The 25,253-nt window shown below is 42.4% G+C and overlaps 1 protein-coding gene across 4 annotated transcripts in view; it reads left to right on the forward strand.

Moving 5' to 3' along the window:
* LOC143981923 (calpain-1 catalytic subunit-like) overlaps positions 1-25,253 on the forward strand; it is a 116,048-nt gene that overhangs the window by 75,679 nt on the left and 15,116 nt on the right. For all 4 annotated transcript variants that reach the window (XM_077480192.1, XM_077480177.1, XM_077480184.1 and 1 more), the window contains 3 exons: positions 4,509-4,567; positions 10,805-10,873; positions 22,700-22,778. In XM_077480192.1, coding sequence (XP_077336318.1) covers positions 4,509-4,567; positions 10,805-10,873; positions 22,700-22,778 — 207 coding nt within the window. The remainder of the gene's footprint in view (positions 1-4,508; positions 4,568-10,804; positions 10,874-22,699; positions 22,779-25,253) is intronic.

The following is a 25,253-nucleotide window of genomic DNA, read 5'->3' on the forward strand; positions in this document are numbered from 1 at the left end:
ATTTAACAGTTTGATTGAGAGCAGAACCAATGTGACAGTTAGGGCTCGTTCACACCATATGTGTATGAAAACTGATGGGAACTGATGGAAAAAATACATTTATCAACACAGGGGGAGTGGGAAAGAATTTGACAAAATTTGGGTGCCATGGCTGGACGTTCCTGGTTTAGCTTGGGTTAATCTAATTATGGAGCGTCTACAACTCTAGAGAGGAGGTGATAGGCACTAGAGGGAGTATGGCACCCGGGATATCCATTCCTCATAGAAGTCCTCTGTTAGAATGTTTCTTGTCTGATCCAAGAAGTATGCTGATGTACTGAGTATAAAATGATTTGTTGCTACATACCAAAGGTTTGAAAGTTTAAGTCTAATGTGTACAAGATTTTGTATAATGTACTGCTTATTATCATCTATTGTTCTTTCAATAAAATTTGATGTGATTTAAAAAAAAAAGGCACAGCATACCTCTCCAGCCTATGAAATCCTCTATGGGGTTGATTTATTAAAACCAAAGAATGCAAAATCTGGTACATAGAAATCAATCAGCTTCCAGGTTTTTGTCAATGGTTATTGAACAAGCTGAAGTTAGAAGCTGATTGGCTACCATGCACAGCTTCACCTGATTTTCCACTCTTTGGTTTTAGTAAATCAACCCCACGTGTCTTCTTTTTGGACTAATAGTGAATATAATAACACAGGTAACGTTCACCTTGAATTCTTTCCCATCAGCCTATAAAGCAGGCACTGGTTTGCAACTCTGATTAAAACTGTCAGCTAGTGTGGGGCAATTCATTGCAAAGAAAGATTTGGGGCAGCTACATTATGTGAATTTAAAAACGGATTCTCAGACTTAAAGTAGAAGTAAACCCATAGATTTAACAGTTTAAAAAAACACGTGGCGGGAATGTAAGGTCTCGTTCATACCATGGCGCAGAAACGTCATTTTTGTTGCACGTGTTCTGCAAGGGCACAAAAAATCAATGGTTCTCTATGTTCACCATGCTGATTTTTTCTGCGCAGGAATCTGCAACTTGTATGTGGTTTTCTGCATGGGAAAAAAACTGGCTTGACATCAACATTGGTGTGAATAGGGCACATAACTGATACGCGTGAAAACTGATGTCAACGTGCATAAAAACTGATGTCCACATGCAGGTCAACTGATCTGAAACTGATGTAAATTAATGTCTCTCAAGGTGAAATCTGCATGGTTTTCCAGCCTTATAGTGTTCCCCAAATAATTCAGCCACTCCTTCACCATGGGTGGTTCTTCTGATTTCCAGTGTCTCAAAATTTGTTTCCTAGCTTGGAAGAGAGCCCTAGCTATTGCTAATATAGAGGGTTTCTCTTTAGGGGCATTGTCTATGTAGCACTGACCCCCGAAGGAGATGCTGGTTTTATTGGGCTTACCGTTACCTTCTTGACCTCGTCTCTGTCTAGGGTTTGCCGAGGTAGATGGCCCAGAGAAATGCAGAAACTGACACTGGAACTGGATTAGGTTGTTTATTTAGAAGATAAAACAGTCTCTTAATAAAGGGTAGAGGTTTAGGAGAAAGTTCAGGTACTTTTGGAACTGCAAAAATAGAATGTCTCTTATAGAAAAAATCCAGAGATTAACCATTTCACATCTGGATTCTCACAACCTCCGGATAGACCTCCTCTCACTAGGCCTAGCAGCCGGTAGGGTGTTAAGTAAAGCAAAGTCTCTGCCACAGACTTGGATATGAATTACTTGAAAAAAGTCTCTGTCATAGACTTGGATATGAGTTACTTGAGAAAAGTCTCTGCCACAGACTTGGATATGAATTACTTGAGCGTAACCGAGGGTCATAGACAAATTTAGAGAACTATAATATGGTACCAGTATCTCTCAGCCAGTCCGGCTATACCATAAGATTGTAAGTCCATGAAGTGTCCTTCAACTGAGCCTCGAGGCCCCTTCAGAGAAACCAGCCTTGTGCATGGCTTCCTCCTCAAGAGTCCTCCCCTGGATGCTTCTCCAGTTGCTGGGCCTCTCCTTAGAGGAGACAGCACCGGACCACCTTTGAATCCTCAGGCCTTGACATCCATTCAGGCCTGTACCTGCAGTTACTTTGCCTCGGGCTATCCAGCCCCAAGACTGGAAATTGCATGGATCCGCACCCCAGTCCAGGAGAGTCACGGGGACTGGTCAGGAGGACCAGGACCAAGCAGACAGAAAATATCTTCTGGACCGGAACCCCGAAGCACGTGATCTCAGTATATTAAATACCACCTCCCACAGTGCACAGCAGGAGAACACTCCCACTGGGCTGGTTCAGAGAAACGTGGCACTCAATACACCCAACTAGACTGCGTTCTAACCACTTACCGGTGGTGACAGCAGGTAACTCAGTGCAATCCAGACAGACTGGTACTGAAACCATAATTTAGCAAAATTAGCCCTAAAACCCATCTGTGGTTTCAAAACATATAGAGCATGCTCGTCAGGAGCTGGTGCTACATCTATAATTCCCAACAAGCACAATTTAGGGTGTCTAGTAAATTGGACCTGAAATACATGGTTAATAATTTTCAGCACATCCTTTCAGTAGATATGCAATTCTGGGCATCTCCATAGCATGTGGATCAGGTCTCTGTGGTCCCTCATGCATATTATATAGGAAGGATCATCTTGCACACCCATTCTCACTAGCTGGTGTGTAATGGACTCGCAGGAGTATATATAACTGGGACAACCTTTGGGCCACATTTAGGGAGCATAGGGGAACTGCCAAGAGAGCCTCTTCCCATTGGTCCTCCTCAAAGGCTCCTATATCCCTCTCCCACTTGGATATGATCCCTGCGGTGCTGTCAGGTAGGAATTTGTTGAGCAGCGTAGAGTAGCTGCACAAAATAAAACCTTTTATATGAGGTTACTTCCCTCATGTAATTGAAATTGGGTGTGGGGCTGTGCGTCCACGCATCACTGTCCATTTGGGCCTTAACCGCGTGTTGGAGTTAGAAATATAAGAACTGCATGGAGGCAGGGAGTTCAAATTCCGACTGCAAAGCACGGAACAGGCGACGTTTACCTTCTCTAAAAATCTGTGTCATATATATAATCCTGTATTGTTGTCATCTTATGCCATATTTGTAATTTCTCCAACTCCAGGTATCGCTTGTTTCCTCAAATAGGACTAAACCTGGTGAAACCCTCTACTTGTTGTAGAGGGTCCCATACTTTCTGCATCAAGTTGTAAGTAGGAAATAGCTTATTTGATTTGGAGAACCTCAGCCCCTCCAGGCCCTCCGCCAACCCCCCCGTTGTGAAACAGAGAAGGTGTGCCGGTAGGGTCCACCAAGTTCAGCACCAAAGCACTAGGAGGGCTCAGAACCCTAGCTTTGTCTTGGAGTTTGGAAGCCAGATAGTACAGCCATAGATTTGGAAGTGCCATCCCACCTGCCTCCTTAGGATGCTGCAACTGTTTCAATTTTACCCTTACTGTTGAGTTTAGCCAAATAAGGGACCTAAAAATGTAGTTAATAACTTAAAATTGCTTTAGTGGGACAACCATGAAGGAGTTGTGGAGTATATATTGGAGCTGTGGCATCAAGATCATTTTGATCAAGTTTATCCTACCCACCAGGGATACTTTCAATCTAGACCACACCTTTACCAGATCCCTGCAGCGATGCAATAGAGGAGACAGATTTAAAGTGATATATTCTAGAGGGTTAGGTATAACCTGTATGCCCAGATGCGTGAAGTCTGTGATAACAAATTTGATCTCCAGTTCATGCACCAATAACTCCACCTCTTCCCTTTGTGCATTTGAATGCATTTACTTCTCTAATAATTAGCCCCAGAATAAGGGCCTTAAATGTTTCCCATGCCATCCCCACATCTGGGTACCCTGCCTGATCACACCAAAATTCAGTAATTTTCTGTGCTATCTGGTCCTGGGATGGTAGGAGATTAGGCCAGGGGGCATTTAGCAGATTTACTCAAACTATTTGTCCTTGTGACCACTCTCATGTAGAACTGAGGGTGAATGCAATATTTTGAGTTGTAACCAAAAAAGAAATAGAAAGGAAATGCTCTGGTGACCACTGTCTAGGAGACAACTGTCTAAAGGAGGATTTTCCTCACTTCCTGTTGAGGCTACAAGAGGGAAAATGAAGGGCCATCCCCCATGGTTACACAGATGGCAAAACATAACTAACATGTATTTAAATCCTTACATACTCTTGAAGCAGAAAAAACATCTTTTTTGATATTCTTTGATGTCGGGCATCAAACAGTTACAGTTGCATCTGATTGTCTTTCTTTGAATGAACATGAAATTTCAGCCACTATTAGTAATAATTATGTGATGTAGCAAATATCAAACAGTGCAGAATAAGCATTCACGCCAATAAAGTTTTATGTGTGCGTTTCTATATTTTAATACAGTGAAACTGAGTTGTCTGCAGAGTATACTTTGTCACACATGAAGGACATTTGAATGGTTACGAGTACATAATAGCTTTCTGTTATATCTCTACAGTTCCTCTTGTGCCGAGTTTCCCTCCAGAGACCTGTCGCTGTTTGCTAGCATCCCAGGATGTATCCTACTCCAAAACTTTTTTTTTTTTACTTTTAAATGCTTGTTTTTCTGTATTTTTGTTTCTATTTTGAATATATATTTTTGAATATATATTTTTTTTATTTACTCCAGCCACAAAATGTTTTTATATATAGAGTGAATAGAGTGAAGAAAGTTTAGAGACTCTGTCAGTTCGTTATCGGTGTCTGTGTTCCCTAATACTAGTGACCACCTATCTCCCAAATATGTTGTGAAAGCATGTCTCCCCACTGGAGACACAGACTACAATAAAAACCTGACATATATTCTAACCCTTCCACACTCAATCCAAAACATTAGCTTCAGATGTTCCTTAAAATTACCCTATCATGTTAAAAAAGAGATAGTATACTCATCTTGTTGGTGGCCAGTGTCTCTTACCTCTCCTGAATTCCAAACTGCAACCTCTAATGCCACGTACACACAATCGGACTTTCCGCCAACAAAACCGTGGATTTTTTTCCGAAGGATGTTGACTCAAACTTGTCTTGCATACACACGGTCACAGAAATTTTGGCCAACAATTACAAACGTGGGAACGCGGTGACGTACAAGATGTATGACGAGTAGAGAAAAATGAAGTTCAATAGCCAGTGCGGCTCTTCTGCTTGATTCCGAGCATGCGTGAACTTTTGTGTAACGAACTTGTGTAAACACGATCGGAATTTCTGACAACAAAGTGAAGTTGGCTGAAAATTTGCGAACCTGCTCTCAAACATTTGTGGCCGGAAATTTCTGACAGCAAACGATGGAGCATACACACGGTCGGACTTTCCGACAACAAGCTCACATTGAACATTTTCCGTTGGAAAGTCTGACCGTGTGTATGTTGCATTATAGTCTCTTCAGCATTTGACACTTCCAGGAGTGTCAGATGCTTGTGACCCCTGCTGTGCTCTGTAGTTCCATTGTCCGACGCATATATCACTGCAGGCCTTAGCATTGATGTAGAGTTCGGAGAATGAAACCATCATGCATACACAGAATACTAACAGTGCTCCATAATTTCTGGCACAACAGTGCACCTACAAGTTCCTCTAGTCTGAAAAAAACCTTTCTCCTGTGTGACAAAGGAACTCTCCCATGGGTGTGCACCATATTCAAGCCTCAACTTTTCTGATATTAGAGCTATGTCACAACCCATGCTTTCTCACAAGCCAATGACGGAGCCATTATTGGCCACTCAGGTCCTCTTATGCCACGTACACACGACCAGACTTATGTCCGACAGACTTTCGAAGGAGTTCTGCCGGAGTTCTGACAGAGTTCTGACGGACTTTCCGAATGAGCGGACTTGGCCACACACAATCACACCAAACTCAGACGGATTCGAACGTGATGACGTACGACTGGACTCGAATAAGGAAGTTCATAGCCAGTAGCCAATAGCTGCCCTAGCGTCGGTTTTAGTCCGTCGGAATAGCATACACACGAGCAAATTTTTCGGTAGGAACTGGGTCCGGCAGAGTTCTGGTGGAAAAATTTGAAGCATGTTCCATTTCTAAAGTCTGTTAGACTTTTGCGAATCAAAAGTCCGTTGCAGCCCACACACGATCGAATAGTCTGCCGGAATCGATCCGTCAGACTTTGGATGTTGAAAAGTCCGCTCGTGTGTACGGGGCTTTATTGGTTTGTGGGAGAGGGGCAGGGCACAGATCAGGGATCAAGAATGCTCCACCTCCAATATCCAGTATAATTAGCACGGAACACTGGTGCACAGCTGAAGCTCATCCAAGCTATCAGTAAATATATTGATAAGAAAAGAAGCTGGCACCCGGTTGCATATACTTTATTGTATATTTAATAATAGTCAGCTAAAATCTGGTCATAACAAAACCATCAATGCATTTTGGCCAGTGAGGCCTTAATCACAGCTGTCTGTCAGACTCCAAGTGTCACAAGTAAATAGACTCAACCCCTAGTCCAACATGGTGAGGAATACAAACTACCACCTGTGCTATATTACAATCAAACACAGGGCCGCCAATAGGGGGGTACCACCCGTCCGACTGTAGGGGTTCTGACACACAGGAGGGCCTTGACAGGGAGGGGGATCAATGTGGCGGAGCAGGGGTAAAATTACAGGAACGATCCGTTGTGCGGCTCTCTGCAGCAGCTGGAAGCCAGTTTCTCCCCCTCTCCCTCTTAGCAGCTTTCAGCTGCTGGAGGGAGAGACACACAGGCCATCATTCATGTAATTTCCCAGTGTACAGATAGCTCATCGCGCCGGCATTTGCGTATAAATAGGGTCAGCATTCATATGTAAATCACAAACTATTTATATGTAAATCGCATAAGCATGTGTATGTAAATTGGGTTGGCATTCATATCCAAAGCACACCCCTCCTCTGCATGCTGCCCACTTGCTGGCTGTTGTGGGTACACAGGGGAATGGAGAGCGGTGGAAGGGGCTGGTAAATATGTCATTTACCATCCTCTTTCTTTTCTGAATGCACACAGTAGGTGATCTGTACCAATCACCCCTGTATCCATTAATAACTTAAGCATAGTAAACTGTGTTTACTATGCTTCATTTTATGAATGAATGAACAGGTGCCTCTGTCTTCACACTGTACAGGTCACTTATGTGAATGAGCCCCAAGACCTCATTCACACAGAGAACTTTAATAACTTTAACATAAAGTTTTATATTTTAGCTTTAGCAGGCATTTTGTAAGTTATTTTATGTTTGTGTCCACTAATAATGATTTTAGTGTATGTTTAGTGAAAATATCGTTTTGATATTTTTTTTTTAGGGGGGCCCCCGTGATTTCTAACAGCAGCCCTGATCGAACATAAGAACAAAATACAACTTACATAGCAAAACATCATAAAAGTCCACACATGGTATTTACTACTCCTACTGTATGTACAACAGCATTCTAATACCGCATTAAAAATAATTCTATGAGTAACAATAATTAATGAATAATGCATTTTCACATTATTTTAAATGAAGGCTGACATCCCAGCAGTGATTCAGCCCAGAAGTTATCCTGGAACGCAGCTTAAATATCCACCACACCTGTTCCAGAAGTCTTCGGTGTAAATCACTGCCCCATCTGACAGATACAACTTCTGCATTCCACAAAAAAGGATACAGCTCAGGTCCCATTCATGAACTTCCATAACATGTTTAGAAACAGTGGAGGAATGTTTAACTTTTTGGATTCACCCCATTGCAAAAGTGCTCACCTATACTTATCCTTAAAGGGATTGTAAAGTCAGAAGGTTTTTTTATCTCAATGCATTGTATGCATTAAGATAAAAAGCCTTCTGTGTGCCTCCCTCAGCCCCCCAACACTTATCTGAGGTCCCTCTCTGTCCAGAGATGTCCATGAGTGTCTCAGCCATCCGAGATTCTCCTTGATTGGCTGAGACACAGCAGCAGGCGCCATTGGCCTCTGCTATCAATCAAAGTCAGCTAGCAATCAGGGAAGAGAGGGGATGGGGCTGGGTTGGGGCTCTGTGTCTGAATGGACACAGGGAGCTGTGACTCGGCTCGGGTGCCCCCATAGCAAGCTGCTTGCTGTGGGGACACTGAACAGGAGGGAGGGGTCTGGATCATAGAAGAGGGACCCAAGATGAGGAGGATCCAGGCTGCTCTGTGCAAATCCACTGTAACAGAGCAGGTAAGTATAACATGTTTGTTATTTTTATAGGGAAAATAATGAGACTTTACAATCACTTTAAAGGTCCGGTAGTGCAACCAATCTATTGAAGAGAGCATTCTGTACATGAGATAACATTCACATCACCACATTACATGTGTTACAATTAGTATATTGTTTAAAAAAAAAAAATTCTCTGATAGCTGTGGGTGTTTTTAAATTGGACTTTATGTGTACCCTACAGTATCTACAGGTTTTTTAAACACACTGATAAGAGCCTGGGACCGACAACCATGCCCTTTTACACTCTATATTTGACTTGTTATATCTTGATGACAGGAGTGATCCCAAGGCCGGCGTACTTCTACTGTAAAAACGTCACCCATCTATTAAGAAATCACAGATTTCTGACAGATGTTCATTAATTATATTCAATAGAGAATGTAGTTACAAAAGTAATTTGTTTACAGGGGAGTTAGATATTGGATACTTTGTTACCTCTTCTTGGGAGGCAAATTCTAGTTCTGTTGCTGGCTGTTTTTTACCTCATTGAATTGACCAATCTCCAAAATCTGTTTTTTTCAATCTCCTCTCTACTGTCTTAGATTCCTCTTTATACAAGGCTTAAAAGAGAAGTATGGGATTTTTTTTAGCCCATAATCATACTTACCTAGGTGGATACAGCATCGGTCCGATTCTGCATCCATCCCCCGCTGCCTCTTCACTGAGAACCGAGCCACCGAACACCACCGATTGCTCAGTTCTCTCACCTCCACAAGCAGAAAGCTGCTGATTGTCAATCAGCAGCAGGGTTGCCAACCACCAGTAAATTTACTGACAGTGTGTAAAAATCTGTGATTTTTTTTACAACTGCCAGTAAATATCAGAGTCTGATCATTTCATTCTGTGTTGACTTTTTAAATGTAAATGAAGCAAATTACTTTGTTATAGGTATTGTCAGTGTTTCCATATCATGTTTATACTGTTCAAATATTCACTGCCTTCGTTTTCAATAGAAGTTCTGTAATTTCTCATGTTACCAGTAAAAAATGTGCTCCACCGGTAAATATTCCATGTTTTGCCAGTAAAAAATGCTGCGGGAGGTTGGCAACCCTGATCAGCAGCTCTCTGCTCTGCTCCTCCACGCTCACTGGAGCGCTGAGCTGTGGAGGGATGGGGAGCGGCCGTCTCAGCAGCTCGCTGAGAGGCTGAGACAGCCATCAGCCCAGGCAGCTGGTGGATCCAGACTTCCAGAGTCGGAATGATGCTGTGCTTCAGACCGCTGTCTGCTGAAAATGAGTCACAGGAGTGCAAAACGAATTGGACTCCTGTGATCCATAGGAGAAGCCCAGTCGAATGAGCCCAGGCTGGACTTCTCCTTTAAGGCTTCATGTACAGTTTTTAAACTTCGGTTACTATCTGTCAAGTTAAATTGTTCAGGAGAGGTTGTAAATTGTCCCAGTTTCTCTTAGCATGTTTACATTTCTCCCCTAGTATAGCCTTCATGGTGTGCAAAGAATGACAACTAATGGCTAGCAATGTAAAATTACCTGCACACATTTTCCAAAAAAAGTGCATGTTGATACCTAACCAGTTTCAGGGTCATATCTAAAAAAGTTATCGTATCATAGTTCCACTCCTATCAGATACCCAGATTCAGGTTATTCAGGTTATTGTTGTTCAGATGATCCACAGAGCTTCACTCCCTTCCATGAACAAGATGTCAACAATGTACCTCCCATACCATTATATGTGCTTTCTAAAGGGGTTCTCCTCTGTAAAGGTGACAAGTTCCTCCTACCATTCCATGTATTGATTAGCTAGGGAGGGGAGAATTCAGCTCCCATCAAAGTCCTATACTTCTGGAACTAATGAACTTCATTATACAGAAAAATAAGTTATGGGCCAGGAGAACCTCTGTAGCCAAAATCAAATTCCTGGAGCTGGCTGATATACAGACTGTGATTATTTAGATGATTTTTGGGAGCCACCAAAGCTAGGTGGTGTAAGATTGAAGAGTAAGTGCCTAAACATCTATTTTTGTCAAAATCAATCCTTCTTCCCACTGTAGATCATTACCAGGTGAGAGAACAACACCAGTTCAGTATGCAGTTCAGCATAAGGGGCACCTCTGTCAGTCACACAAATAAAGAGTTGGCTCACATGGTACATACTTGCAGGCCTTTACTGTTCCATGTAATTATGGTGCACTATTAGTTTGCACACTTTAATATAAATGACAACTGAAATTTGAACTTATTTACATTCTAGTAAAGCAAGCTAAATTTTACCTAAACAATTATATATCATGTAAAATTATGCAAAAGCAAATTATGCAGAAAAATAAGCAAAGAGCTAAATTAAACATTTTAGCTTATTATGCATTATTTTGGTTTTTATTCTGCGATTTTTATTTTTTATTTTTTTTAAGCTCTAAAGTTAAAGTTTATTTTTAAATTCTTCAACCCCTGTTTTCAGCCACTGAGGAATGACTAAATATCCTGCTGTTTACGACAAAACATATGTTCTGGGACTACATGAACTGATTGTACCTTTGCATCTCATCATACTTGCATGCCTGTGTTGTGATTATTTAACTCCAGACAGATATCAGCTGTGGGTTCCCTGGACTGGGAGCAGTTTTACATACTCTGGAAGAAAATCATAGCTGGAACGGTTTGTACTTCACTTTTTGATATGAATGGCATTTTCTTATGCGCTTCTTAAAGCATATGTCAAGACATATGAGACTGATAAGAAAAAAACATATGCAGTACATATCTACAATACATGTATATTTGCCCTATTTATGTCCTTAAAAGCTTGCAATATGGGAAAAAAAGTTGACATGCCAGTAATGCAATCTGCTCTTACAGTATGTTGTGTGCTTACAACACACAGCTTTTTTGTTTTGTTGGGCCTGCCCAATATCTTTTGCTAAACTACTCAACCACTCCTACTCTCAGATTTCCAGAACATAAAGGCTAATTACTCTGTAGTTTAAGATGAGGAATAGGAGGGCACTTTGCAATAAGGACATAGATCAGCTCCACATTTATGACAAGATCAACAAATTTTTTTAACACTTACCAATAAGTCATAACAAAATACAATGGTATTTTAACCACTTGACCACTGGGCACTTAAACACCCTTAATAACCAGACCAATTTTCAGCTTTTGGTGCTCTCACATTTTGAATGACAATTACTATGTCATGCAACACTGGACCTATATGAAATTTTTGTCCTTTTTTTCACACAAATAGAGCTTTCTTTTGGTGGTATTTAATCACCTCTCAGTTTTTTATTTTTTGTGCTATAAAAGAAAAAAGACCGAAAATTCTGCGAAAAAATGAATTTTTCTTCGTTTCTGTTATAAAATTTAGCAGATTAGTAATTTTTTCTTCATAAATTTTGGCCAAAATTTATACTACTACATATCTTTGGTAAAAATAAGTACAAATTGGTGGATATTATTTGGTCTTTGTGAAAGTTATAGAGTCCACAAGCTATGGTGCCACCTGAAGGACTGACGGCCTATTTCAATTCTTGAGACCCTAACATGCCAGAAAAGTACAAATACGCCCCAAATGACCCCTTTTTGGAAAGAAGACATTCCAATGTATTTAGCAAGAGGCATGATGAGTTTTTTGAAGTTGTCATTTTTTCCCACAATTCTTTGCAAAATCAAGATTTTTTTTCCTTTTTTTTCCACAAAATTGTCATATTATCAGGTTATTTCTCACACACAGCATATGCATACCACAAATTACACCCCAAAACACATTCTGCTATTACTCCCGAGTACGGCGATACCACATGTGTGAGACTTTTACACAGTGTGGCCACATACAGAGGCCCAACATGCAGGGAGCGCCATCAGGCGTTCTGGAGCACCCAGGACAATTCTGACATTTCTCTCCTACATGTAAAAATCATCATTTATTTGCTAGAAAATTACAGAGAACCCCAAAACATTATATATTTTTTTTAGCAAAGACCCTGGAGAATACAATGGTGGTCGTTGCAAATTTTTATCTCACACGGTATTTGCGCAGCAATTTTTCGAACGCGTTTTTTTGGGGGAAAAAACTGTTTTGTGCTTAAAAAAAACAAAAAAACAGTAAAGTTAGCCCAATTTTTGCATAAAGTGAAAGATGAAGTTATGCTGAGTAAATAGATATCAAACATGTCACTCTTCAAAATTGCACATGCCCGTGGAATGGCGCCAAACGTCGCTACTTAAAAAATCCCCATAGGCGACGCTTTAAATTTTTTTTACTGGTTACATGTTTTGAGTTGCAGAGGAGGTCTAGGGCTAGAATTATTGCTCTCGCTCTAACGTTTGCGGCGATACCTAACATGTGTGGTTTGAACACCGTTTTCATATGTGGGCGGGGCTTACGTATGCGTTCGCTTCTGCATGCGAGCACATGGGGACAGGGGCGCTTTAAATTTTTTTTTTTTTTTTTTTTATTGTTCATTTTACTTTATTTATTTTAGTTTGACATTTTTTTCCCCAAAAATACGTTTTTGATCACTTTTATTCCTATTACAAGGAATGTAAACATCCCTTGTAATAGGAATATGGGGTGACAGGTCCTCTTTACAGTGAAATCTGGGGGGTCAATATGACCCCACATCTCACCTCTAGGCTGGGAAGCCTGAAATAAAAAAATAAAAAAAAGATTCTGGCTTTGATCGTACTGGCGAGTTGGTAGAAGCACCGGAGGGTGGTGAGGGGTGGGGGGGCGTCTATGGCTGGGTATTGCAGGGTATCACCGAGTATGGCTGGGTATCTCAGAGTATGAATGGGTATGGCAATTTATGGCAGGGTATTGCGGGGTATTGGCAGGGTATTGCAGAGTATTGGGGGGTATTGCAGAGTATTGGGGGGTATTGCAGAGTAATGGGGGGTACTGCAGAGTATTGGGGGGTACTGCAGAGTAATGGGGGGTACTGCAGAGTAATGGCAGGGTACTGCAGAGTATTGGGGGGTACTGCAGAGTAATGGCAGGGTACTGCAGAGTATTGGGGGGGTACTGCAAAGTAATGGCGGGTACTGCAGAGTAATGGCAGGGTACTGCAGAGTAATGGGGGGTACTGCAGAGTAATGGCAGGGTACTGCAGAGTAATGGCAGGGTACTGCAGAGTATTGGAGGGTACTGCAGAGTAATGGGGGGTACTGCAGAGTATTGGGGGGTACTGCAGAGTAATGGCGGGTACTGCAGAGTAATGGCAGGGTACTGCAGAGTAATGGCGGGGTACTGCAGAGTAATGGCGGGGTACTGCAGAGTAATGGGGGGGTACTGAAGAGTAATGGCGGGTACTGCAGAGTAATGGCGGGTACTGCAGAGTAATGGCAGGGTACTGCAGAGTAATGGCAGGGTACTGCAGAGTATTGGGGGGTACTGCAGAGTAATGGCAGGGTACTGCAGAGTATTGGGGGGTACTGCAGAGAAATGGCAGAGTACTGCAGAGTAATGGCGGGTACTGCAGAGTAATAGCGGGGTACTGCAGAGTAATGGCGGGGTACTGCAGAGTAATGGGGGGTACTGCAGAGTAATGGCGGGTACTGCAGAGTATTGGGGGGTACTGCAGAGTATTGGGGGGTACTGCAGAGTAATGGCAGGGTACTGCAGAGTAATGGGGGGTACTGCAGAGTAATGGCAGGGTATTGCAGAGTATTGCAGGGTATTGGCAGAGTATTGGCAGGGTATTGAGGGGTTAAATTCGGTGAGCAGCACTGTGGGCACTGCAGATGCAGCCCACATCGCTGCTGACACCGATCTCTTTCCCCTCCGCTGTACCCATCGGTACAGAGAGGGGGAGGGAGGAACCGGCGTCATGTTATGACGCCGGTTTGTGTACAAGTGATCACTCCGTCATTTGACGGAGCGATCACGTGGTAAACGGCCGCGACGAGCGGCCGTTTACCGTGATCCGTGATGCGCCGGGTCCAATAATTAACGGCCTCTCAGAGTTAAACAACCGCCCTGAAGCCATTAATCGGCAATGGGCGGTTGTTAAGTGGTTAAACAGACCAAATAAAAGAACATGCAAATAGGAGAAATTAATTGTTAGGGTTTAAACGCCATTTAAAGGACAATTCAACTCTGGGCAAATATGGTAAAACATTCTTGTGTTCAGTTATACGGTATAGTTCTGTGAAAGTCCTGAAATCAGCTGTCAATTCAATTTATGTAACTGCTTTATTGCTCATTGAGTGACACAGGAATTTAGTAATTTTTGGACATTTGGGTTATATTCCCACCTTCAGGAGGTTGGGATACTGGCAAACAAAGAACATTAAGCTAGACGCTGTATAACCTCACATCCAAGTTTCATGCCCCAGTTTTCTGCTAATGTCAATGTGGTTGGATGGCTTTTCCTCAGCTCTGCTGGTAAAAACCCAAACTATATTTTTCTATTTATTTTTATTCTTTTCCTTAATTCAAGATACTCTGTACACTTTTGATATTTTTTCTTCTGTGACTTCAATCAAGACTTCACTGGCTATTTAGGTTGGCATATCCTCAGCAACAGCTTGGTGACATGGTGTGCTGCTGATATCTTGGATTGGACTTAGCCCTTGTACACACGGTCGGAGATTCCGACAACCAAATCCGTCGGATTTTGTCCGAAACTGTTGCATACACACGGTCGGACAAAGTTGCCGGAAAATCCGATCTTTCAGAACGTGATGATGTAATTTCGTTACGATGGGACTACGTTCAGGCTAGTAGCCAATAGCTTTGATGTAGGAATTTGATCTGAGCATGCGTGGCTCTTTGTCCGATCGGAATTCTCTACACATGATCAGAGTATGTCCTATCGGAGCATTTTGTCGGAAAATTTGGTCCGACGGATATTCAGACGGAAACAGTCCGATGCAGACCACACACAGTCGGAATATCCAACAAAACTCTCCGATCGGACACATTCCGTCGGAATCTCCGACCGTGTGTACAAGGGCTTATGCTTTGGCTATACCATCTGCCATTTCACCATAGCACCCTCCTATAACTGGGTGTCCTTGCTGAATGGAGTGGACTGGACTCTTTGTACCTATGAACCAATTTCTGAAGACTCACTCGGGGAGTAGGTCTCTGAATGTGATGAGGCTTACCTGGAATGTGACCTTCAGGCACTGGGTTCTGCATTGTGTTGCTTCCCAGACCCGTGTGTACTGTGTTTGTTAGCCACAGAGTGATCTCCAGGTCCAGAGCCATGATACAGCCCGCACTTTGGGCCTAGTTGTTCTTTAACTATGCAAACATTTCTTTTAACTAGGACAATCTCACTGCTACGGGTGACCTCAGCTCATATTCCTCCATTGGTGCTAGGGCTGTTATCCTGGTATCCCCAGAAGAGACCAAAGCCTGTAACCTAGATCCTGGGACCTTTTTACTATAGTTGTCCTAATTGGAGTCCTACTATAGCTCCACTGAGTGAGACTGAGACCTCCCGTAGGTCCACAAATCCTCTAATATCTACTTTAGATTTGTTATCTGTCTGTTCAGAACTAATTGAGAAATCATTTTGCAGAGTCTCTAAGCATGTTCCAGCTGAGATCTGGTCCATTTATGGGCAGGCTTGTTATACTCACTGTGGAACCTAAGGGGTTAATCCTCCGCATTGTGTAAAAAGGCTCTTTGATCCTGTATGCACAGATCTTCCCCTCCTTCCACTGACTTCTAATAATTTCCTGATGGAGAGGTTTTTTTCTTGGGAGAGTGCGTGTAATCAGCACAGGGCCAATTAGCACTGTCCAAACAGAGAGTCAGTGGAGTTGTAGTTTCACAGGACAGTCAGAAAAACTCCTCCTACAAGCTTTAACCAGTGCTTGGCCGGACACTGATAGAAGTCACAAGACTGCTATATATTGATGAGGAAAGGTATTTAGAAGTTTATATTTACTAAAATAATTGCATTTCCTGTGTACTGTGGAAGACCAGATATAGTGAATGCAGGGTCCTGGGTTTAGTAACACTTTAACCGCTTAAGGACCGCCTCCTGCACATTTACGTCAGCAGAATGGCACGGCTGGGCACAAGCACGTACAGGTACATTGCTCTTTAAGTGCCCAGCTGTGTCCTGAGCTCCGTGACCTTGGCCGCAGGACCAGCGGACCCAATCGCCGCTGGTGTCCCACAATTGGGTCACAGAGCTGAAGAACGAAGAGAGGTCTGTGCAAACAAACCTCTCCCCATGCTTCCTACTGAGCCTGTCACTGATCGTCTGTTCCCTGTTATAGGGAAAGACGATCAGTGACGTCAGACGCCAAGCCACGCCCCCCTACAGTTAAAATAAAAACACACACTTAACCCCCTCCCCGCCCCCTAGTGGTTAACTCCTTCACTGCCTGTGTCATTTACACAGGAATAAGTGCATTTAAATAGCATTGATTGCTGTAAAAATGACAATGGTCCCAAAAATCTGTCAAAAATGTCCGATGTGTCCGACATAATGTAGCAATCACAATAAAAATTGCTGATAGCCACCATTACTAGTAAAAAAAATATATATTAATAAAAATGCTAGAAAGTTATCCCTATTTTGTAAACACTAGAACTTTTGCGAAAACCAATCAATAATCGCTAATTGTGATTTTTTTTTTTTACCAAAAATATGTAGAAGAATATGTATCGGCCTAAACTGAGGAAAAAAAAAATTTTAAGATATTTTTTGGGGATATTTATTATAGCAAAAAGTAAAAAATATTGAATTTTTTTCGAAATTGTCGCTCTGATTTTGTTTATAGCGCAAAAAATAAAAACCGCAGAGGTGATCAAATACCACCTATTTGTGGGGGAAAAAGGACGCCAATTTTGTTTGGGAGCCACGTCGCACGACCGCGCAATTGTCAGTTAAACGGACGCAGTGCCGAATCGCAAAAAGGGGCCTGGTCCTTTGGCTGCAAATTGGTCCGGGGCTTAAAGTGGTTGTAAATCCTTACAAACCACTTTGACCTACAGGTAAGCCTAGATTAAGGCTTACCTGTAGGTCCAAGAATTATCTCCTAAACCTACACGGTTTAGGAGATATTTGCCGAAAGACAGGCACCGCTGTCTATGGCACATGCGCCGTAGACAGCAGCGCGCAGGCGCACTGAGCGCGACGCAGTTAACGGCGATATGCCGCGAATGGCGGCTCCCATGCGCATGCGCGGGAGTGACGTCATCACGGCTCCAACGAATGACAGCGCCGGAGCAGCGAGACCCACCAAGAAGATGGAGTCTCCGGACTACAGGGGACAGCGGTGACTTCGCTGGCTCCTGTGTCAGGTAAGTGACACATAATAGACTACTATGTGATGCATAATAGTCCATTATGCTTTACCTTTGCAGGGAATCAAAGAGGAAGTAAACCCATCAGGGTTTACTTCCTCTTTAAGTGGTTAAGCTTTGACAATGAAACCTGGCTAATTGGTTTCTATGCAGTGCTGCACCAGATTTTCCACGTTCCAGTTTTAGAAAATCTTCCTCACCTTGTCTATTTTAGCTTCCTTACCTCAAGTCAAGCATTAGGCATTCTAAGCTTAGGCTTTAACGCTAGAAACTTTTCTTGTGGCCCACCCTACCTGGATGTCCAAGTTTTTCTCCTGCTCGGGTAGTTTGTTATTCCACTTGTTTTGTCTTATGGTGGATGAGTGGTTTCCCTCCACATTGCTAACTGAGGCTCATCTTTCTTCAGGTAGCATTTTACCCCACTGCTTATTACCTTTCCTAATATTAGGTAGGTCGGAGGAGCCCTTGCCCTGTGTGGTGGCAGTTTGCATATTTGGCTTAAGAGGAGCTGCACCTAAAAAAAAAAATATTAAAAGCCAGCAGCTACTAATATTGCAGCTGCTGACTTTTAATAATATCACACTTACCTGTCCCAGGTTCCAGCGATGTCGGCGGCAGATGACGAGCGATCGCTCGTCTCGCTGCAGCCACCGCCGCCATCCTCTGTCAGGGAATCGAGAAGTGAAGCAAGAGGGCTTCACTGCCCGGTTCCCTACTGCGCATGCGCGGGTCGCGCTGCGCTGGTTCCCCGCTGTGTCTCTGGGAACTGTGTGTTTCCCAGAACACAATGGGGGGCGGAGCCATGTGGGGGTGGGCGGAGCCATGCGGCGGTCTGGCCGGAAGTGGGTGCAGTTACCTGGATTATCCAGGTAACTGCACCCCCTCCCCCCGAAAGGTGCCTATTGTGGCACCGGAGGGGGGGAGGGATAATACTAGCGGAACTTCCCCTTTAGGGTGAAGAACCGCTTTAGCTGGTTTTGTCTAGCCCTCGTTTAAGTGTTGAACCTTTTCAGTTACCCTTGTAATATCAATTACACGTGTTTTGGATCTCCTCAGTTGCATGGTTTTTGGGCATCCTGAATGTCCAAGAATGGCTAAATTCCTGTGTCCCTTATTGAATGATAAACATAATAAGAAATTTTTGTACGAACGCTAATTTTATTTTTTTTTTTTACTGAAGTCTATTGAGGAACATGGGTCCTGCCCATCTGTATTACTGGCCTTAAAGTGGTTGTAAAGGCAAATGTTTTTTTTTTATCTTACTGAATTCTATAAAAAGCCTTCTGTGTGCAGCAGTCCCCCTTAGCCCCTCTAATACTTACCTGAGCCCCATCTAGATCCAGCAGTGTTGCAGGAGTGTCTTGGCTGCACTAGACTCCCCTCCTCATTGGCTGCAGTGTGGCGACATTGGCTCCCACTGCTGTCAAAGTCATTCAGTCAATAATGTGAGAAAGGGGGGCAATGTCGGGCCATGGCTTTGTGTCTGAATGGACACAGGGAGCTGTGGCTCGATTCAGGTGCCCCAATAGCAAGCTACTTGCTGTGGAGGCACTGATCAGGAGGAAGGGGCCAGGAGCACCAAAGAAGGACCCAAGAAGAGGAGGACCTGGGCTGCTCATGTTTGTTATTTTTAACAAAAAAAATATAAATAAATTTTCAATCACTTTAAAGTGGAGTTCTGCAGAATTTTTTTTTTTTTTTAAGTCAGCAGCTACAAATACTGCAGCTGCTGACTTTTAAAATGTGGACACTCACCTGTCCAGGGTGCCCTCGAAGTCAGCACCCGAAGCCGATCTGTCCCTCGGCTCTCGGGTGGAGGCACTACCATCTTCGGTAAGGGAATCAGAAAGTGATTCCTTGCGGGTTCACAGCCCGGTTCCCTACTGCACGTGCGTGAGTTGCTCTGTGCGATCCCACTGGTCCCTGCTGTCTTCTGGGGGGAGGGGGGACACTGGAGGGGGGGAGGGGGGATTCCAAAAAGTGGAAGTTACATTTTTGGATGGAACTACACTTTAAGTACTGTTTGCTCACAAACCTGAGGCATGATGGTTGGAGGTGGGGCTATACAGGGTCTGGCTTAACATTTTTGTTTTCCAGTGTTCCAACCTTTTGAAGGCAGCAGAATAACATGAATGTCCAAGAATTACTAAACTCCTGTGTCAGTAAAAGTTTTAATGGCAATAACAAAAATCTTATTTTTACTCGCAGGAAAATGTATATTTTTGTAAATTATGTACTATATGGTAACCAAAAATAAACACATAAGCTCTCCCTTATAAACCCCCCCCCCCCCCCCTTCTTTCCTAGGTGCAAAGAACATATAGTAACAATCACAATAAATAACTAAAATATGTAAATCAATACTGACTGTTAGGAATGCAAAAAATAATATAACATATCAATATCATGTTCATTTTCAATACCAAGAAAGATTGTGTCAGTTAATATATAAAAAATACACAAATCCTCATATAAAACCTCTTGTGCAAAATTTGTGCAAAAAAAAATCCTGCTTCTCAATATAACAGCGCACGTCCCCTAAGGTGCTCTTTTTGTCTAAACCACAATGACAAACTATGACACTTCCTTTGTGGAAATAGACTCCAATTGACTTCTTAAGTGAATAAGTAGGTCAAATAGTACTTTAACAGATCAATTGGACTCGCTAAATCTATTTCCATGAGCGAGGATTGTCACGGTTTATGGACACATTAAAGAGCACCTTGGAGGAATTGCACTGTTATATTGAGAAGTGGATTGTTGTTTTTTTGCACATGTTTATTGTATGCAGAAAAGATCATTTTTATTGGGATTCATGTATTCTTTGGGGTTGATTTACTAAAACCAGAGAGTGCAAAATCTGGTGCAGCTCTGTATAGAAACCAATCAGCTTTCTGTTTTTTTTTTTTTTTTTGCCAAAGCTTACTTGAACAAGCTGAAGTTAGAAGCTGATTGGCTAGCATGCACAGCTGTACCAGATTTTGCACTTTCCAGTTTTAGTAAATCAACCCCACTACATATTACGAGACACTGAACTTTTTTGTTATTGAAAATGAACATTGAATATTATTGACATGTTATAATGCATAGCTCCCGACTGTCCCTGATATCGAGGGACTGTCCCTGATTTGCAGCAATGTCCATTTGTCCCTCTTTCCTCCTCATTTGTCCCTCATTTTGGTCTGTTCTATATAGTTGTATATAAAATGCACTTTTTATCTTTCAAAAAGGGTTTCCCAGTGCTAAACCTTTCATTCAAATTCAAAATTGCTGCATTTGTCAATTTTAAAAGCCAATATAAAGGAATATTAGTGGTTAAAAAAATGCACTTGCGGATTTGATTAACCTTTTTTTGTTTTGTTATGTCCCCTTTAAGGGGTGCGGCAGGGGGCGTGTCCTATGCCTACATACGTTTGCTAGCAGGTGTCCCTCATTCCCATCTCAAAATGTTGGGAGGTATGAATAATGTTATTTGCAAATGTAACAGTTGGCAATAATTCACATATTTTAGTTATTTAATATGTTAAAGAGCTCAAAAACCACGTGGTACGTCACTATGTTCGTAATTGTTGGCCAACATTTGTGTGACTGTGTGTATGTAAAGCCTTGTACACACGGTCGGAGAATCCGTCGGAATGTGTCCTATCAGACCATGTTGTCGGATAATCCGACTGTGTGTGGTATGCATCGGACTGATTCCATCGGAATATCCGTCGGACCCAATTTTCCAACTTGTTGGAAATATTTTCCGACCAACTGGTTCGATCGGACCTAATCCGATCATGTGTAGAGAATTTTGATCGGACAAAGTGCCACGCATGCTCAGATCAAATTCCTACATCAAAGCTTTTGGCTACTAGCCTGAACGTAGTCCCATCGTAACGAAATTACGTCATCACGTTCTGAATGATCGGATTTTTCGACAACTTAGTCCAACCGTGTGTATGCAACAGTTTCGGACAAGATCCAACGGACAAAATCTGACGGACAAAATCCGACGGATTTGGTTGTCGAAATCTCCGACCGTGTGTACAGGGGTTAAGACAAGTTTGAGCCAATGCCCTTCAGACAAAATTTCACGGTTTTGTTCACAGGACATTATGATTTAAAGAGGAGCTCCAGGTCCCCCCCCCCCCCCAAAAAAAAACATTTAAGGCTACAAATACTGTAGCTGCTGACTTTTAATATTAGCTTACCTTACCTGACTTACCTTTTCAGGATTCCAGCGGCGTCCTTACCCGAGCCAATTTTTCAATCACCTATTGGGGGCTGGCCCCACCATCTTGACTAAGGGAAAAGGGCAGCCTGTTTCCTACTGTGCATGCATGTCATGCATTGCACTTTGTGAATGGCCTGGCTGCGGGGGAAGGAGGGGGGCGAAATTCCGTCTGTTTGCAGCAGCGAACTGAACCCAAAGTGGGAGCAGGTACCTGTCAAAACCAGGTACCCCCCCCCCAAAAAGGTGCCAATGTGGCGGTAGAGGGGGGAGGAGACAGACTAGCAGAGATTCCCCTTTTGGGTGGACTACAAAAAAACGCTTCAGTAAAATCTTTAAAAACATTTTTCAAGCAAGCTGCTTCCTACCTGAGCATCCTGTCCTTTCCTAGTATAAGCAGCTCTGGTATCTTCTGCCCCCCATCCTATCCTTTCTATTCAACAGTAGCTATCAGAGAGTGGTGCCAGTGGGCAGTCAGGTCATGCAAGCACAACAGACTGCCAAACAATATCTATGGGCACCTTTGGATTAAAAAGAGCACATTCACTCATAATTAAAAAAAGTATATTACCAACTGAAACATGTGTGGGCCATCTGTATCTGCCGCTGACAACCCTACCACATACCTCCCAACTTTCTTAGATAGGAAGGACACATTATAGCACAAGGTATGTGTACAAAGGACACAACCTTGCTATGGACCTACAAAAAACTTGATCATTTGGAAACTGTTTGAAAGGCTTAGTGCAGTAAAACACGTTTGGTAGTTAAATAGAACATTTTTGAAGATGTTTATACATAAGACCAAAAAGAGGGAGAACTGAGAAGGAAAGAGGGACAGAGGGATTTGGGTCCAAAACAGGGACAGTCCTTTTAAATGGAGGGTGGCTGGAAGCTATGCATTTCCCCTTGGGCCACGTCTGTGTTGGCTACACAGGAACATGGTCTTGTGTGCACTACAGGATATACTAAAATAGTGTTCATCTTATCTACAGCAAATATTCTGCAATGCACATAAAGACAACGATGACAGAATTTCCATCCATCAACTGGTCCCTGCTCTAAAGTCAGCAGGTAAGTGTGTAATTGGTGAATATTTTTTTCCGAGGCTAATGTTCAATGATGATAGTTAGAAATATGTTTATAAATTTAAAGATATGCTTTTTGGATACCTACATATCCAAAAAGCATATCTATAAGGCCACTTTCACACTGAGGCACTTCTAAACTGCCATTAAAAACACTGAGCGCTTTTGAAGAGCTTTACATTCATTTCAATGGAGAGGGGAGTTTTTCACAACCCTGCTAGCACACAGCCCCATTGTGAAAGCGTTCATTGATTTTAATGGAAATACGTTTTCGTGAGCTTTTTAGGCGCGTTTTTTAGCGTGAAAGCACCTGAAAAGCACCTTGGTGTGAAAGTGGTCTAAAGCATATATGTTATGTATAGGTTATGAACCAAAATAAAGGTGTTGTTTAACCAGTTCCCGACCGGCGCACGACGGCAGAATGGCATGGGCAGGCAAACTGGCGTACAGGTACATCCAGTTGAAACTGCCACCCTGCCATCGCGTGCGAGCCGGTCGGGACCCTCGTGAGTCCAGTCGCGGGTCCCTCAGAATCGATCCCCACGGAAATAGCCGCGATCGTCTCACGGGGAGGCTGAATGGGGAGATGCCGATGTAAACAGCATCTCCCCGTTCTGCCTAGCAACAAGTGAAACTGATCTCTGCTCCCTGTGATTGGAGCAGAGATCAGTGTTCACTAACACACAGCCCAGCCCCCCACAGTTAGTAACACGCCCCTAGGACACACTTAACCACTATACTGCCACCCCTGGTTAACCCCTTCACTGCCAGTGTCATTTACACAGGAATCAGTGCATTTGTATAGCACTGATTGCTGTATAAATGACAATGGTCCCAAAAATGTGTCAAAAATGTCCGATGTGTCCGCCTTAATGTCGCAGTCACAATAAAAATCGGTGATCGCCGCCATTACTAGTAAAAAAAAATTATTAATAAAAATACCATAAAACTATTCCCTATTTTGTAAATGCTATAACTTTTGTGCAAACCAATCAATAATCACTTATTGCGATTTTTTTACCAAAAATATGTAGAAGAATACGTATCGGCCTAAACTGAGGAAAAAAAATGTTTTTTTTATATATTTTTGGGGGATATTTATTATAGCAAAAAGTAAAAAATAATGCGTTTTTTTTTCAAAATTGGCACTCTATTTTTGTTTATAGCGCAAAAAATAAAAACCACAGGGGTGATCAAATACCACCAAAAGAAAGCTCTGTGTGGGGAAAAAAGGACGTCAATTTTGTTTGGGAACCGCGTCGCACGACCGCACAATTGTCAGTGTCGAATCGCAAACAGTGGTCTGGTCTTAAGCCAGCAAAATGGACCGGGGCTTAATTGGTTAAAGAGATAACATACACCCCAGTAATCCATTGGTCATTTTCTGCAGGCCAGAAACCATCCATCCCTCTCCTACAGCATGAAATGTTCTAAAACTAATAACAGCAATCCAATGATTGTTGCTGCACTCTATGCTATGGCTTACAAAAAAGAGGTTTCGGAAGCGATATGATAGAGATATAAAAATACCCCAGTGGTAAATCTAGCATAGGGAGGACATTTTTCATTTTCAGAGAGCTTAAGTAGACACAGGGCCACTCAATGAAATTGGAAAAGAAGCAGTTCAACCTTAAACTGCATAGGGGGTTCTTTACTGCTAGAGCGGTAAGGGTGTGGAAATCCCTTACTCAATCAGTGGTGCCAGCTGGAAGTGTTTGTAGTTTTAAAAAACTCTTAGGCCCCTTTCACACTTGTGCGACTTGTCCTGAGACTTGGGACTGCAAGTCCCATGATTTCCAGTGAGTACCATTCATATCTGTGCGACTTCAAGTTGCACCGACTTCAAAGTAGTGCCTGTACTACTTTGGTCCGACTTTGATGCAAGTTACACAGGCATTCCCTAAAATCGTGACCGTGAAATCACAATAAAATCGCATGACTTTAAAGTCATGGTAGTGTGAAAGGGGCCTCCTTAGATGGGCATCTTAGTGAACCGATATACAGGGATACAGGAAATGGTATTGAGATAAACACACACCTACACAGATTTAACTAGAACTGCTGATGTCTTTATTCAACCTACCAACTATGTAACTATGAAAAACAAATCAAAGTGATCTGTTTAAGTTAATTATCAGCATGCAGGATATACAGCATAGGAGGAATTTATCTTATGCAAGTGAACATGTTTAAAGGATATGTTACTTTGCCTGAAGATTAACCTCCCTGGCGGTACGATTATTTCGGATTTTAGGTGCTAAAAGCGGTACCATTATTTTGCATGAAAATTTGGCGTTTTATATTGTAGTCCTGCAATTCTTAGGAATAACTCTCTTAAATCTGTCCAAACCAGAGTCTAGCAGACATCCCGGGTATGATAAAGTTTGAAAAATGAAATCATAAATTATAATATAATAAATAACTATAAATAATTGTACCAAATAATAATAATATAACAATA

This window comes from Lithobates pipiens, unplaced genomic scaffold (assembly GCF_037356315.1).
Source record: "Lithobates pipiens isolate NorthernLeopardFrog02 unplaced genomic scaffold, aLitPip1_a1.2 Scaffold_1, whole genome shotgun sequence".
Lineage (NCBI taxonomy): Eukaryota > Metazoa > Chordata > Amphibia > Anura > Ranidae > Lithobates > Lithobates pipiens.